Source organism: Trichoplax adhaerens, genomic scaffold (assembly GCF_000150275.1).
Source record: "Trichoplax adhaerens TRIADscaffold_2 genomic scaffold, whole genome shotgun sequence".
NCBI lineage: Eukaryota > Metazoa > Placozoa > Uniplacotomia > Trichoplacea > Trichoplacidae > Trichoplax > Trichoplax adhaerens.
The window spans coordinates 224,749-240,943 of record NW_002060944.1 but is presented as its reverse complement, the minus strand read 5'-3'; the positions used below and the strand labels follow the sequence as shown (position 1 = coordinate 240,943).

At 33.9% G+C, this 16,195-nt stretch overlaps 2 protein-coding genes across 2 annotated transcripts; one reads left to right on the top strand and one right to left on the bottom strand.

Moving 5' to 3' along the window:
- Nucleotides 1-5,242: 5,242 nt before the first annotated feature.
- TRIADDRAFT_20821 (uncharacterized protein) lies at nucleotides 5,243-9,894 on the top strand (the record flags this gene model as incomplete). The annotated part of the gene is made up of 23 exons (XM_002109682.1): nucleotides 5,243-5,346; nucleotides 5,466-5,565; nucleotides 5,704-5,784; nucleotides 5,919-5,981; nucleotides 6,080-6,163; nucleotides 6,249-6,342; nucleotides 6,547-6,611; nucleotides 6,810-6,923; nucleotides 7,004-7,058; nucleotides 7,145-7,205; nucleotides 7,293-7,446; nucleotides 7,526-7,619; nucleotides 7,732-7,898; nucleotides 7,964-8,015; nucleotides 8,116-8,243; nucleotides 8,341-8,426; nucleotides 8,507-8,552; nucleotides 8,644-8,715; nucleotides 8,830-8,922; nucleotides 9,053-9,148; nucleotides 9,413-9,493; nucleotides 9,601-9,681; nucleotides 9,802-9,894. Coding segments are annotated over 23 exons (2,064 nt in total), but the record flags the coding sequence as incomplete, so codon positions are not given.
- A 2,664-nt stretch (nucleotides 9,895-12,558) lies between these two features.
- On the bottom strand, nucleotides 12,559-15,751 carry TRIADDRAFT_52869 (uncharacterized protein; the record flags this gene model as incomplete). The annotated part of the gene is made up of 10 exons (XM_002109104.1): nucleotides 12,559-12,732; nucleotides 12,886-13,002; nucleotides 13,884-13,998; nucleotides 14,106-14,243; nucleotides 14,416-14,467; nucleotides 14,612-14,702; nucleotides 14,782-14,854; nucleotides 14,965-15,086; nucleotides 15,216-15,392; nucleotides 15,563-15,751. The coding sequence occupies 10 exons, from the start codon at nucleotides 15,749-15,751 to the stop codon at nucleotides 12,559-12,561; spliced, it is 1,248 nt and encodes a 415-aa protein (XP_002109140.1).
- Nucleotides 15,752-16,195: the final 444 nt, after the last annotated feature.

The window sequence follows — 16,195 nt, the reverse complement described above, 5'->3', positions numbered from 1 at the left end:
ATTGCAAGGAAGTTGATAACAAAAAGAAGACATTATGTGTCGATCTCGTTGTACTGTCTACTGTAATAGTATTGGCGCTGACACCATGATCCTGAAATCACTGTCATAACTAGTAGAATTGAATCCAATTAGTCCGCTATCATCGTTTCCGACAGTCGTGGTCAAATATGATCGAGACCAATTTGAATTCCGTCAATTGGTGTGGATTGCGTAGGTCGAAGCAGCTATTGCGTGTGCTATGACTTGAGCGTAGCTCGTGGATCGAAAGAGATTACATTACTGTCTGTACAGTACTGTGTAATAACCAGTACACTTATGTTGTAGTGGTGAACTATTGCACTCATCATTGCAGTCTCCACTAGCATGATCGAATGGAATAAGTTATGGTTTACGTCGATCGCTGGTGAGTTATTGTTGGTGGCGTTGAAAGCAGCAATGTGCTCGATTAAACGACTTTTAGCTGGACTTGAAGTAGTATGCGATCAAGTTATCATGATTAGCGTATTGGTGATTGGCAATAGTAGTATTAATACGTTATTGCATGGTTTCATGATATGATTGAGCAAACCTGTACATCGATGAGGATTGTGGTAGAAAATGAGCAATTCTTCTCAACGAGGTCATGGCTACCATTTTGTTTGAAGCCTTCTGTCCTTGCACAACGTGATTGCTTTTGGACTGGCCTTTCCTCCTACAGTCCATTCCAGTCCAGTCCAGTCTACTGTGTACTGTAGTATGCAACATGGGGTACTGTAGGGTGGACCGGTTGGACGTTTGCTGCAGACTGCACTTTCCAGTACAGTATGCGTAAGCTGTACTGACCAGTGTCGTGCCAGCAGTATAGCACATGGAGCTGTCGTTCTTCCGTACTCTCTCTTGGTACTGTACAGTGTACACTGTACACTGTAGAGTACAGGGCCCAAAATGGCGAACTCTACAGTACTGTACGTCGATACACAGTACTGTACACTATATACTGTACACTGTAGTACAGTACAGGTTTTGCTACAGTGTTTGAAGTTGATACTGTACCACATAGACTGTACACTGTAGAATACAGGACCCAAAATGGCGGACTGTACACTGTACACTACTGTATACTGTAGTACTGTACTGTACTGTACAGTATACTGTAGGTTTTGCTACAGTGTTTGAAGCTAATACTGTACCAAATACTGTAGACTGTACACTGTACTGTACAGTAGAATACAGGACCCAAAATGGCGGACTGTACACTGTACACTATACTGTACAGTATTACTGTACTGTACGTACTGTTCAGGTTTTGCTACAGTGTTTGAAGTTGATACTGTATCAAATAGACTGTACACTACTGTCTGCCAAGTTACACCGGTATTGGTGTAGTCTACTGTACAGTTGAGACCCTTCAAAATAAGTGTACAGGGTACCTAGTTTTACACGAAATTTAGCATTTTTTCGTAGCAACACATTCCGTACACCCTGTACAGTGTAGAAATTCTTTTTTACAACTGGACAGATTGTGCTTCGTCAAGTTATCCCTTGTATCATCGACTACTAGAGTAGAAAAAGACCAGACAAGAAGACCAAGGAAGACCTTCTTCTACAGTACTGTACAGTACAATAGTGTAACACTAATGTACTGTACGCACAGTACTGTAGGGAACTCCACTTCAATCTCGCGTAGACCACGTGATTTCCACCTCGCAGACACTGACGCGCAAGCAGCAGCAAACCAGTACTGCGTCTGACTCGATCAGCTCTGACTCTACTGCACTGTCGTCCCTCAGTGAGCACGTACCGCGAGCGCGTACGTGCTACTGGAGACACAGACCCGCTATCGTTGACGTCATAGGACGTAGGAACGACTGCCCCCCCCCTTCAATCTTTCCATCCATTTGCCAAGCTATGTCGGAAGCCTTGGAAAGCCATTTTCTCCATGATTGTTGACAAGCATTAAGAGAGAGCAAGCAAGATGGTCAAATTGAATGTGAAACGAGGCGAGCAATCTCCTTTAATGCACTCTCACCTTCAAAACGTAAGTGATTTGCTATCTTCTCTCGCTAGGAGACGTAGCTAGTTTACTTCAAGTGCAAGGTTGGTTGGGTCCAACTTCAATCACAACATTACCATGACGATCCATTCAGTCGATAGGCAATTGGAGTCTTTTCAGTAGGATCCCATCTTTATGCTAGGTAGGAGTAAGCATGGATGGGGCGAATGAGCATCTAAGACATCCAAGAGGATTGTATATCATTGACATGAAACCAATAGAGGATAGTTTATTGTTGTTGGTGTATCTACGATAAAGAACCAATACGATCGATCGATCGACAAGGCAATAGTCAACTTGGTCATGCATCCTGGACGAGAAGAGGAGAATCATCTTGTTCAACATTGCCAATACTTTGTTTCTATTAAATCGAAAATACACTTGCAGATTCTGTCTATCGACCACTTGAAAACAAAATTTTCTCTTGCCAACATACTTTTTTATCCACCACGGTACAGTAGTTTGCTATTTTCTACCAGTCGCAAGTAACCATGCTATGAAATAAAAATTAAAAAATCAACGTAAACACTTGATTATAATGATCATAGCATCGTTATTGAACGATGGTGCTATGGATCGTACCTAGATTCAATCTGTGAATTAGTCGGTAAGACCAGTATCGCTTGAACATTATTTTTGTCTATCCTATTCCACCATGGATATACGAGCGTAGACCTGATTACAACGATAACTTGTACTGGTCCTTCATAATTCTTTCCTTTCATCGATAGTATACTAAATCTGAAAATGAAGTTGAAATGATTACGCCAAATAGGACATGGCCAACGATTCATACCGCAACAGTGTAGAATGGAATAAAAACTCTTGAGCGCACATGTCTGATCGAATAATAAACTTCTTGATGGACCGTAGAATCAACGACTATAAATTTCAAATGATAGCGAAAAGAACATCAGGTTGATGTCCTTCATCAGTCCAATCAATGTCATGGAAAATAAACTCTTGAATATACGAGCGTACATACGCATCTAATTCATTTATCGATAGAAACATTCAGAGATAATAAACGCTTCTAAACTTTATGGTATTGACTGTGAGTCAAGTGATTGCCATCATCTCTTCTTTGACAGCATGCCATAGGTATGAGCTACTTTGATCTATATTAGTATCTTATTTCCCATAATTGGAGTGAATAAGGCAAACACATTTCTATGTTCAACTTGAATCATTTACTTCGAGTAAAGCAATGTCGTTATATCTTATACAAGATGGACTTCTAGTAAAACACTTGTGCGCTTTTAATTGGTTTTCTAAACTTAAGAGATCGATCAACGCATACACTTATACGCAGATGTACTCCTCAGCATGAATACACTTGATTCTTATGGAATGGAAAATAAAGAAGAACTGGACCATTGATAAAATTCATTAAAAGCATCCAATACTAACGCAACTGCATCACGTTCCATACAGGACAAATCTTTCCCATCCATTGAATAAAACGTAAAATATCCATTTTAATGTATCAAGATTTTGCAAATTTCGAGAAGGAACTTGAACCTCTTTAAATCTTAATAGGATTAATTATATATGTAACATCATCACTACCTGAGGAGACACCATTAGTATCACTGCTGAGAAATATTGCATTACAATTACTGTACAGCCTGTACCCCCACTCTAGAAAAATCCGACAAGCTTTATATGATTTCTCAGAGTTGCTCAAGTTGTGATTGGAAAAATGGCTCCTATTCTGACAATTGTATAATAAAAAGTACAAGTGCATACAGTAAGCAAAGTAGAACAAACGCGGGTTCTACTAGTATTTATTATAATGTATAAATTAATTATTGTACTAGGTATAATGATAACAAATACACAATATTAATCCATACTCATCATCATATTGAATGACCACAAATTTATCGTATTTCATTAAGTGACGATGAAGCATGACAGCTTCTTCTCCTTTCTGCCTCGGCATGGTAGACACCACATCCTTATATCAATCCACTTATTGATACAGTATTGATGAAATTCAAAATACATCCATAAACATCAATCAAAAATTCAAATGCAAATATAAAACATGTTGCTATTATAATAACATTCTCGGTACTTTTGCTACGCAATTCACTACTTACAATTACTTATTTTGAATACCTACAGTACTCATCTATCGACGATACAAGCACCGAAATAAAGCCGGTTGTTAACAACTATTCAATAAACGTAAGTGTAATGAATTGCATTGGAATAGTTAATATAGAAGCCGTGAGCTAATGAAATAAATACGTTACGATAAAGTCAAGGCACACTTTCAATTTACAGTACTAGGAAACGATCGATAACATGCAACAATACATTGACGAACTTCAACTAATATCTATACTGTATAATTATTAGCACGCTAGTCATGCCCACCATCAAGGCTTAGATGAAATATCCAAGCAATATGAGGTAATGTATATTGTCATGGTAGGTAACAGCTTGATCAAAAGTTAAATTATAATGGAAAAGTGATGAGTGAAATTTTATCCAATTTCAGCTGCTCAGAATAACGGATATTATTGTATAAGGACATTACTTTTTAGAATTTAAAAATTCACGTTGTATATTCAACATATTCACTGCATATTAGAACTATCATGCCTAATGAAATTACCTTTTTGTCAATACTATAGAGTTTCGATTATGATAGATCGGATAATATTGAAAACTGGGAAAGAGTTTTTCAGATTCCTCCAAAGGAAGCATCTGTAAGAAACAGCACCTATAACTGAAATTTACGGCTGTAACCTACTATAGCTATATTACATCGATACTGTTTACATCGGATTAGATAGGTCTAGTTTTGGATTGTATGGGAATATACTCGTACGCGTAGATACAATAAAATAGTCTTGCAATTTAAAATTGTTTTCCACGTATTTTACGATAAATACATTACATCGACCGTATAGCATTAGGATAGATTTAGTTGCAGCAATTAATTATACTCGTATCTATACCATTAATGTGATATTGGATTCAATTTCTGGTCTTGTACTAGAACATACTCACATTTGTGATAACTTACCATTCATATATTGCGTCTATATCCTTAACACCGAGTTGAATTGCTTTAGTTTATCGATTATTTCGGAGTACAATATTTACAATAAAAGAATTTTGTGCTTGATAAATTAAATCAGAAACTTTTATAAATCTTGAATTATTATTATTACAACGTAGATATTATCATTTGTAAACATTCAAAGATGGATCATCATGTTTCTAATTGGCGTTAGCACAGCTTGCGTTGCAGCCCTAATTGACGTAGGCATCAATGCGATATCCAGTGTAAAATATTTGTGGATAACAACAGGTATACAGTCTTTACTTGCTATGATCTTTGAGAAATGATGAAATTAAAATGGTACAGCGTTTATAAGAATAACATGCGTGCTTCATCCATCTTAGCATTTACCAGGTGTTATTTCCAAGATTGCCTAGCTCAACCGTATCTAATATGGTTGGCCCTTAGCATTAGCTTGGTTTTTATAGCGGCTGCTTTGGTTGTATATTTAGAGGTAAAATTAGCAAAGTAACAGCGATGCCGCTAATTTTACTTTAATAATTTTCAAGTTACTGGCAACAGTTAAATACTGATATCAAAATGATTATGGTAGTATGCTGTAAATATTCACCCTTCCGTACCATTTATGTAGCCAGTGGCAATTGGAAGTGGTATACCTCAAATTAAATGCTTCCTTAACGGTGTGAATATTCAGCGATGTGTCCGCTTGAAGGTAGGCCTGATCATTCAGTCTAACGGGTTCTAAAGTGACATTGCACGACTACTTTTAATGTTTAAGATATTTCTTATGAAACAAATGTGATGCTTTCTTGCTAAACGTGGTATTACCGGGATTATTTTACACAGACTTTGGTCGCAAAAGCTGTTGGCGTTTTGTTTTCTGTAGCTGGAGGTCTCCCTGTTGGGAAGGTATCGTTACTAAACTGCTTAATTTTACATTACTACAAAACTGAATACTCTTAAGCATACATACAACTGACCGACTTTTTAAATATTACATGATATAGGAAGGCCCTATGATACATTCTGGAGCTGCACTGGCCGCTGCCATTTCTAATGGCAAGGTGACCATAGGAAAATGTTCTTTCAATGTAAGCATTGTGAATTACCGCCTTGATTTCGATAGCAGGCAACCATTACCATTAATCACCAATTTCTGTCGCTATGTATTTGTAGATTTTTCATTACTTTCGTTCGCCTGTGGAAAAACGTGATTTTGTATCTGCAGGTGCAGCTGCGGGTGTTTCTGCTGCTTTTGGTTCACCTGTAGGTAAGAACTCCATCCGATCTTAATCGAAGCTTATTCGCACATGATAATTTAGTATCGCCTAGGATAACCTACTAGTTGAGCAGTGCACTACAATTTTAACAGATTACAGACCACAAGTTTATGAAATAATAATATCTATTAACGATATTTATGCAACTCTCTATTGCTAAAATAAATAATGTACCTGACCCATTGCATTTACAGGTGGTGTATTATTTAGCTTAGAAGAAGGTGCCAGCTTCTGGTATCAATCAATTACGTGGAGAATTGTATGTTGAGATTAAGTAAAATTAATTTCAATTTGCACAAGTTAATTATATAGCACATCTGTTATTTGAAGCTATAATCCCGTATTGAAATATAAGAATTATATTATTGATGTCCATTTGATTGATATATTACTTGGCGGGATTTCTTGTAAATTTCGATGCAAGTAGCCACAATTAATAAGGCTCCATTATTTTTAGTTTTTTGCGTCAATGACATCAACGTTCACTTTAAACGTGATACGATCCTTCATCCATGGTATGCCATTTAATTTATCTTTCCCTGGTTTACTAGATTTCGGTGACTTTAAAAAGGTATTAGCAAATAAAAACATTAAAATAATTTGTTCAGTTTAATTTTTTATTTATTTTCGAACCAAATTCAAACATTTCAGGGTGTCACTTACTACGGTTATGAGCTACCTATTTTCTTCTTAATGGGCATTGTTGGTAAATAACAAGAATAGAAAATATACTATTGCTTCTAATTATTCTTTTTCTTCGCCTTAGCTTGATTTGATCTACTATATTTTTAGGAGGATTACTTGGCGCATTATTTAATTACATAAACTATAAATTATCCTTGCATAGAATGAGGTAAGTGAATGGATAGCTCCTAATTTTTTTATTTCTAGCCCATGAATCGATAAGCAATTCACTAACCGATATTTGCGTTGTTTGTAGGAATATTCGAAAGAGCTATTTAAAATTATTGGAGGCGATCGTTGTTATCATTGTTTGCACAGCTGCTGCATTCCTGGCTGTATCGTTAAATCAAGGCTGTCAGCCAAAGTATGAAGCCATACAATCAGAACTGGAAACTTTTAATTTTACATCGGTAATTAAATGACTGTTGTATTAAGTGAGTAATTAAGAAAAATTACAACCATTTAACATTATTAACACCATTTACTTAGTTTAAGTGCGGTAATGGCGACTATAATACAATGGCGACATTGTTTTTAAATACGCCAGAGAAAGCGATTAAAAATATGTTTCACACACCACAAGGTTTGCAAAAGAATAATTTCGTAATAGTGATAAAATTGTACAAGCACTGTACATCTACCAAGACGGCAGGTTACATTATAATGAATTGTTGCATATTTCAAATCAATTATAGGTCTATACACTATACCGACATTAATTTGGTTTACAGTAATATTCTTCTTCACCGCTTGTTGGACCTATGGAGTTAATGTACCCAGCGGATTATTCGTGCCTTGTATCCTAACTGGTGCAGCGTGGGGAAGGATTTTGGGAGAACTTATTAACTTAATTCCAGGACAAGTAAGCCATGCAATTAAAGTGCTTATCACATTAAGTGTTTTTTATAATCCTATCATGTATTGCAGGAATGGTCAAGTCCGGGAAGATATGCTCTCATGGGAGCAGCGGCTATGTTAGGTAAACGTATTAGGAAATAATAATTTTGATACAAATATCCAGAACCGAAGTCTTAATTGAAAGCTTTACTGATACAGTCTTGATTTTTATGTATTTTTAGCTGGCGTTGTTAGAATGACGATTAGCATTACTGTAATTCTTGTCGAAGCTATTGGCGATATTGCGTTTGGATTACCTTTGATGGTGGTTATTTTAATTTCGAAATTAGTTGGTGATTATTTTAACGAGGTAATATGTTGTGACCATACATGTGAAAACCACTGTTACTATTGGTACTCTTACACACTTATTTTCCATCTGTAATTATTTATGTGAAATTTTATAGGGATTATATGACATTCACGTACAATTAATGAAAGTGCCTTTGCTGCCTTGGGAACCGCCAGATTTATCTGGTAGTTTGACCGTAAAGTTAGTATTGTTGGAGTGTATACAGAGTAGGGCTGTATGCTCTTCACTTCTGACGTCGTGAATTTTTTTAAAACTTACAGAGATTTAACTTGCGAATCTGTAATTACCTTACGCAAAACGGAAAGAGTAAATATGATGATTCTTGGATATGATGTATAACTTTAGTAATTACACTGTGGCTGTCCAAGCTAATAAATTTGCTTAAAACTCACAAAAGGTGGCCGATATCTACACTGTTATTAAAGATGCTGATTTGAGGCATAATGGCTACCCAGTTGTTGATGACGATGTAGTTGATAACTTGGTTAGTGCACATACCTTCATAATTGTGTTTCAGCGCAGTTTTCTTTTAAAATTGTTTTAAATTTAAATTTTTCTATCCTACTTTAATAAGACTGTTGAGGGAACTGCGGCTACCGCGAATAATACTAATGTTAAAGGAAGACTTATTGGTTTAATCTTACTTTCTGAACTCAAGACCATTTTAGAATTACAGGTTTGAAATGATGCAAATATCAACCAAGTAACTGTTGAATACTTCAATTTTTCCCACTTGGACATATAATGTATTGATATTCATCAATTATCACCATTACTAAATTATTATAATTCCCTTATTTCATTAGCTGTATAAAAGCAACCATCCCTTAAAAGACTACCGATTGAATGGGAAGGATTTCGATACCTTTAAACATTTTTACAGCAAGCACGATGATTTTTCGGTAAGACTAATATATAGTCATCAGTTATCAATGAACAATTAACTTTCACAGAGTGTGTTCAGTAAGTAATGAAAAATAGAGTATTATTTGGTTTGTAACAGTTTACTCATTTTATTTACAAGGATACTATCTGACACAGTTACTTTAATTTTATAAAAGAAATAGCTAATGTCTCTATTAGGTAACTAGAGATGTAGCATTGCTACTGTTGACTATTCGAAATAAGTACTGCTGTACAAATACTTTATAAATTCTACCTTACAGTGTGAAATCCCACCTGAAGATATGAATAAGACTATTGACTTAACCAAGTTTATGAACCCGTCCCCGTATACAGTATACGAGGTGATTTGCAAAATTGAACTTTGCTTTAACGCTATCTTAATGTTCGTATCTTTCTACATCGATCAAGATATAAATGCATAAGTATCCTGAAATTTTATTTCCTTTAGAACATGTCCTTCCCACGATTGTATAGGCTATTCCGTGGTTTGGGTCTTCGTCATATAGTCGTGATCAACAGCAAAAATCAAGTAAACAAATTTTATGTTCTATCGTAATACTGTAGTGCAGATACTTTCAAGGCATATGTATGCGCATTAATGCGTAGATTAAATTAATCTCTGACTTACGAGGCTAATTATATCGATTAGGTAATAGGAATTATCACACGTGTTGATTTGGCGCGATATCGGCATTCACAAGCTGGTGGCAAGGTTATTATGGAGAAATTAGCCATAGTATAATGAAATTTTCAGCGATATGTATATGCAAATATTAACTAGTAGATGCGTCTTTTAAAATATATTTTTGTATGTGATGAACAAATTGTAGATAAAAGGCACTGATTTACCAATATTCATAAATTTGATGTTGGTTGATTTTAATACTTGAAACTTTAATAAAAGAAATTTTCATTATTGCCTGACAATAAACAAAAATATGGGACATTTTGAAAGTTATAATAGTGTAGAAATTGCTTAACTACGTGTATAGGAATACGTTGCATTAGTCAATCTTATAATATGCAGAAAAGTGTTGTTTGCTCTCCTATTAAATACTTGATACTTCAACCTATGGAATGAAATTAATTGTATTATTCTTGGAGTCTTGTGTTATGGTATTACTTTAGGTTATACGAGCATTAATGGTATATCATCTGCGAAATCAGGTAATGCACATACTTTAATTTCAGGTAATACAGTAAATAATATTATATGAAATTTTCAAGAATGATCGGTGTAGGCCTTCGCATCTGATACTATTTAGCGTATGATCGATAACTTCAAGTATTGTATATGATGTCTACCAATGTACAGTACATAATATACAATTGCCGCTGATAATATTACTCTCGATTGCAGAGAAATAGTTGATTTTCTTGTTACAGCATACGAGTATGTTAAACTATTCGACGTTTAATAGTTAGGGAAAGAAGACCTTTAGCAAGTACAAATAATCATATCCTCCTCTTATGTGTTGAAATACATAGTGTAAATTTGATGAGCAAGTAATACGCATAGTAGTTTTACGACATCAGTTTATAAATATGCTTCAAGATACAGCGGCTGCCTAACTTACCAACCTTTAAACAGATTATAGCGTACTGACTGGTCAGACTAGTTATTAATATGCCGTAGGTTACGCAAGAGGAATCTCTTCATATCATACTAATAACTAATCGTAGCCAAGACGTACCAGATATGTAGCACGTCCCGTTACTTACAACGTCGTACTAATTAATGGTATCCGCTTTCTCCAAGACTTGATCTTGAGAAAATGATACATTCAATTATTATTACAAGAGTGCGTTAAGGTAGTGATAATCTTTAGGTTGTAGGTTATTAGTCTATCATACGTATCATTTTAATAATTAATGGTAAGAAAATGAAGCTGTCATGCAATATTGAATATCATAATATTTCGTGTTGTATTAATTTTCTTTGATATCGTGCCAATTCTAAAATGATTCAGTCATTTTCACCTAGCATTAGTATGATCTGCCGTATGCGATCATCAAGAGACTATGTTTACCTAGTTACCCCATTTATCTTTTACACTATTTTATATTAGTACCTCAATCATCCATTTGAATAAGATCCCTAGCTAATCTTTAACAAGTAGCTTATGGTTTGACAGTAGTACTATCAATTTTGTTAGATATGATCTTGATCTGATACCGTAGACAGAACCGCAAATGCTCCATTGCTTGTTGCAAAATTATTTAATGTCATTTGGCATAAATGTGCCTGTATGAAAAGGTTTTCGATTATCATTCTTAATCAGGTCTCATACATTGCATCATTTGATGTACTGTGCAATTGTGCTATGGTATGATTGCAATCCTTGAATAAAAATGGCCTGAAAGTATCGGACTACGGAAATTATAGAATTGTTTTTCGACATCATGCTTCATGTATCTAAGTATATTAGTTATCTTCGTTAACAGATTGTTTACTATCCTTTCATTGAATAACTGATTTGAATTGAAATCGATTTCGAATTTGAGCGATAAATAATATAACAGAAGACGTTGGAAAAAATTTATTACTAAAAAAGGATGATGAAGTCCAATACAATACAAACTGTGTTTGTTTAATCTGTGAATTTAATTTGATATTAACCGCACGTATTGATTGATGTGAAATAATGCTTGCTGTGGTTGTAAATTTTAAATTAAAGGCGACCTGTATGGAAAAATCAAGCTGAGGAAATACATTAACAGATAAGAACAGATATTAACAGCTTTTCCACAGGTATTATTGACATGTTGCTGTTATTGAAAGTGGTGACTAGTTTATTCATCAAATGATTGAGAATATTTCTATTAAAGTGGTTATTCCCAATATAGAGTGTTAAAAAAGTATAAAGCAGTAAAATGTACTAATAGTAACAGCTTTAGAAGGTACATAGGCTAAGATGTACAATTAAGTTTATTTAATGACTATTACGACTGTTTATGGAACATTAATATACAATTGCTATGTTTATTAATGGATTTTCCACAAAAGGTACTGAGATATTGTTATTATTGAAAATGTTAACTAATTTATTCATCAACTGATTGAAAGCAATCTCTATAGAAAGGATTATACACATGTAAAAAGCAGCCAAATGATTGATTAGATGAGTGGTAGTGAATTGAGCTAAGATAGCTAACTGTTTAGGTAGATTAATTATATGCGTTGGTCATAAAGTTGTCTGTAACGTAAAAAGTAAACCAGTGATCAGCTAGATGAGCAGTAGCGAGCTAAGATAGCTAACTGTTTAGGTAGATTATTCATGTTGATCAAAAAATTGTCTGTAGGATAAAAAGTAGACTAGTACCGATTATATCAGCACAGAAACAATGAATGAGGAAAAGATTACCTATTTTATACTATCTTCTTGTGTCGCAATCTCAGTTTTAACTAGCTAACTAATTCAATTAACTGAGCAATTTCATCCTGATACTTATTGCAGCGTGTAGTTAATTTTTGGACTTGATCACGTAATTCACGATTTTCGTACTTTAATTCTTGTAATTCTTTCTTGGTACTCTGTTGTTTATTAAAATCTTGATGTTGCCCATTAGATTTGGTCAGCTAAAAGACGAGGAAAGGAAATAATATAGAAGTAAATTAGCGATAAAGTAATGGCGTTAAAACTAATAAAACTTATTGATGATGCAAGTATATAGGTGATGGAGAACATGAGCACGGCGATATTTTGTCTTGTCATTATTCTCCTTAACATACCTGAAGGGATAATTCCGACGCTGAATTTAATTCCTTGGTTAATCGGACGACATTACGCTGAGCATCGACTAATCTCCTATGCGTTGATGCTAATTCAGCACTTAAATGATTCTTTTCCTATAATAGATAGGATGAAAGGAAATACTATTTTATATAAAAGTTAGACTTGAATTAGGATTGAGAAGTAGTTACAATTATCCTCCAACAAAAAATTGTGTATGGCGAGGGCATAAATCGTCTAATTAAACTATCGGTATTCTTATCAAGGCACCAAGTTTACGTGTATAAAAGGAAGGGTAATCTGATATTTCTGACTTGTTTAATTCTAGACTAAAAATTATTTATTGCCTTTTATCGACAGAACATTCTAATTAAATAGTTTCCTTTAAAAATGAGAAAAAAATGATTTAATTTTACCAACTAGGTTATCACAAAAATAAGAATTAATATGTTTCTTTCGCGATAGAATTTGTTCAGTTAGGCAATTATTTAGAAAGAAGAGAGGTATGATTTAATTTTACACAATCATTTAATTCAAGGTTGAAGGCTGTTATGCTCGTTTATCAATTTTGAAACATCTAACTAAACTTTCAGCGACTGCTTAGAAGAAGAGAGAGGGTAATTTAATAATCCTGCTTACTGGATTAACTCATGACTAAAATGATATATCATTATTCCTCTCGATTATGAAATGAAATGATCTGATCAAATTACTAGTATCTAGTAGAAAAAAATTAATATTTTGATACTAGTCACTCGTTTTTATTCAAACTCAAGACTAGATGTTATACCGTGCTGGTTTATTGATTTTCAAGCGCCTAGTCTAGCTATTAATAATCTTACAAAAGAAATACTAAGAGAGAGGTAATTAGACGCTATTATTTATTCATCTAAGCATAAGACTAAAAGATTGAATTATTTGATTTGTTGAGGATGGAATCTTTATCATTTTTAATATTTCGAGATTGTAACTAGGATTAAAATATTCGGTTCTTTACCTCTTCCGAGTTAGCTAATTCATCTTTCAATTTTTGTTCTTCATATTTCTGTTGGCCATTAGAATATTCCATTTTTGGGATCTGTTTGGTGGTCCGTTGGTCCCTTTCGGAATTTCTATTAATTAAAAGGTTGAAAATTAATTTTAATTTTTATAAAGATTGGACTGGCAATTATTTATCAGATGAAAATTTTGTAATAAGTATATCAACTATACGACGGACTTTAAATTGTGATAGGTTCGATCTTGATCAACGTTCCTTTCTTCTGATTGACGAATAGACAGAGTCTGTTCTTTAGTAGTCCTGGCTAAATCACTCTTGAGTCGTTCTTTTTCGGTTTTGTGTTGTTCAATGGCAGATCTAGGAATATTTGATCAAGACAATTATAAGCTGCCTCTAAATTTCTTTAGTGACTTTATAATATCAAAATATAAAAATCTATTTCGATCAAAATATAGCCCGGAATGATATGCAAATGATTATATGTCACTAGTCCATCTTATGTTATCATTAAATTGAGCCTTTAGCCAACCTCAGGAATCCAACTTCATTTTTATACACACTTAAAATAGCTTGTGTAACAGCTATAGAAAAAAGAAAGATTAAAATTATTTCATAGTTAATAGCTGAATTCTTATTACTGTCTTATCAATTTACTTCTTTACGTAACAAATACATAAGATAAATAAAATAGATCGATATGAAGGCACATGTTGGTTAAAACTAACGTGGGTCTTGACTTATTTCAAGAATAATATGTTCTAACGTTTCGGATAGTTGCCGGATACTAATTTTATTATTGGTATCATTTTGTAGACTCTAATATTCATAATTTTTAAAAGACAATTAAATTTTTTCGCTTAAAGAGATCATAAAGATTCATTTAAATGTCTTAAACCTGAATAATATCTTGTACATGAGCTAATCCTTGCAGCGACAAGAGTTCACTAATAGCTTCAGCTGCAACAAAACTACAACATATATTTTATGTTGATGATCATAAATTGAAACTAAAAGAATACACCTTTTTAGTTATGATTGCAATTTTACGTTTAATTTTATAATACAAGCATAGACTAACCCACTGTGATTAGGATCTAACGAAGTGAATAGATTAGCGTTTTGATTAACTGAAGAAGGAGTTCGTATTCTGCTGGTTGGTGAAGTAACCTCATATCCACTACGATTATTTGAAGTACTTCTCTGCAAAAATTGTTTATTACAAAATCGTAGTGAATAATTGCTAAATATATAGTTTTCTTCTATTAAATTTTGCACTTTTAGTGTAGTCGATGTCTTAAAATGGAGAACACTAATCTAAAAAGAAGAGACCTTGAACGATGCCGATAGACGTAGTGATTGTGGCGGAGTTCCGGGTAAAGATCTCGGAGGCGTATTAGCAGCAGAGGCGCTAAACTCTTTCATTTTGGATAAACCATTTAAAAATTCGTCAAAACTAAGTTTGCCATCTTTATTTACATCTAGTTCTTCGAACAGAAAGGATAACTCCTAGGAGTTGAGAAGTATTTGAAAATATTGGAATTAATAAATAGCAAGTCAACTTTACAATGCAATCTCGGATTATCTCCTATAATCTTTAACGATTTAATAGAAGATAGAGATTCTAGCAGCGATGAATAGAAATGATTCATATAAAATAACGAAATAAGTAGAAATACCTCTTCACTTAGATTTTCAATTCCGATATGCTCGCAAACTGTTTTTAACTCGCGAACATCAAGAAAACCTGCATGAACAACACTGACTTCTTCCAAGACGGCTTTTAACCTAGCCCTTTCTTCTGCCGTTGTTAATTCATCATCACTAGTGTATGATCCTGGCTCGATTAGTGTATTATTTAGCGACATGCTCCACTGTGGATAGGCTGCAGTACTCTATTTTCAATTAAAAGATGAGCTATTTAACATCATGTAAAGGATAACCTAAAGCTTTGATGTTATTTCAAATCAGATACCACAAGTCTATATTACAGTTCATAACGGTTTACTGCACATTAGTTAGGATCGTATCAAGAGCTTAATCTTGTTGTTTAAATTGTTTATTCCTCGAATCATGCCTATCGTTTATTATTAGAGTCGGATTGGGCTATTTTCATCGCTATAAAGCATTTTTTAACGCTAATTATCCATAATGCTATGTAGGATTCATTTTATCAAGGAAATCGGAATCACTATCAATAAATTGACAAACTAGCTAATGCTTGTTATTGTCTAGAAATAGTCGTGGTTTATAGATTGATGCTTTAATGAAATTTCAGTTATGTTTGTTCAATCATGATTTCTGCTAACGCT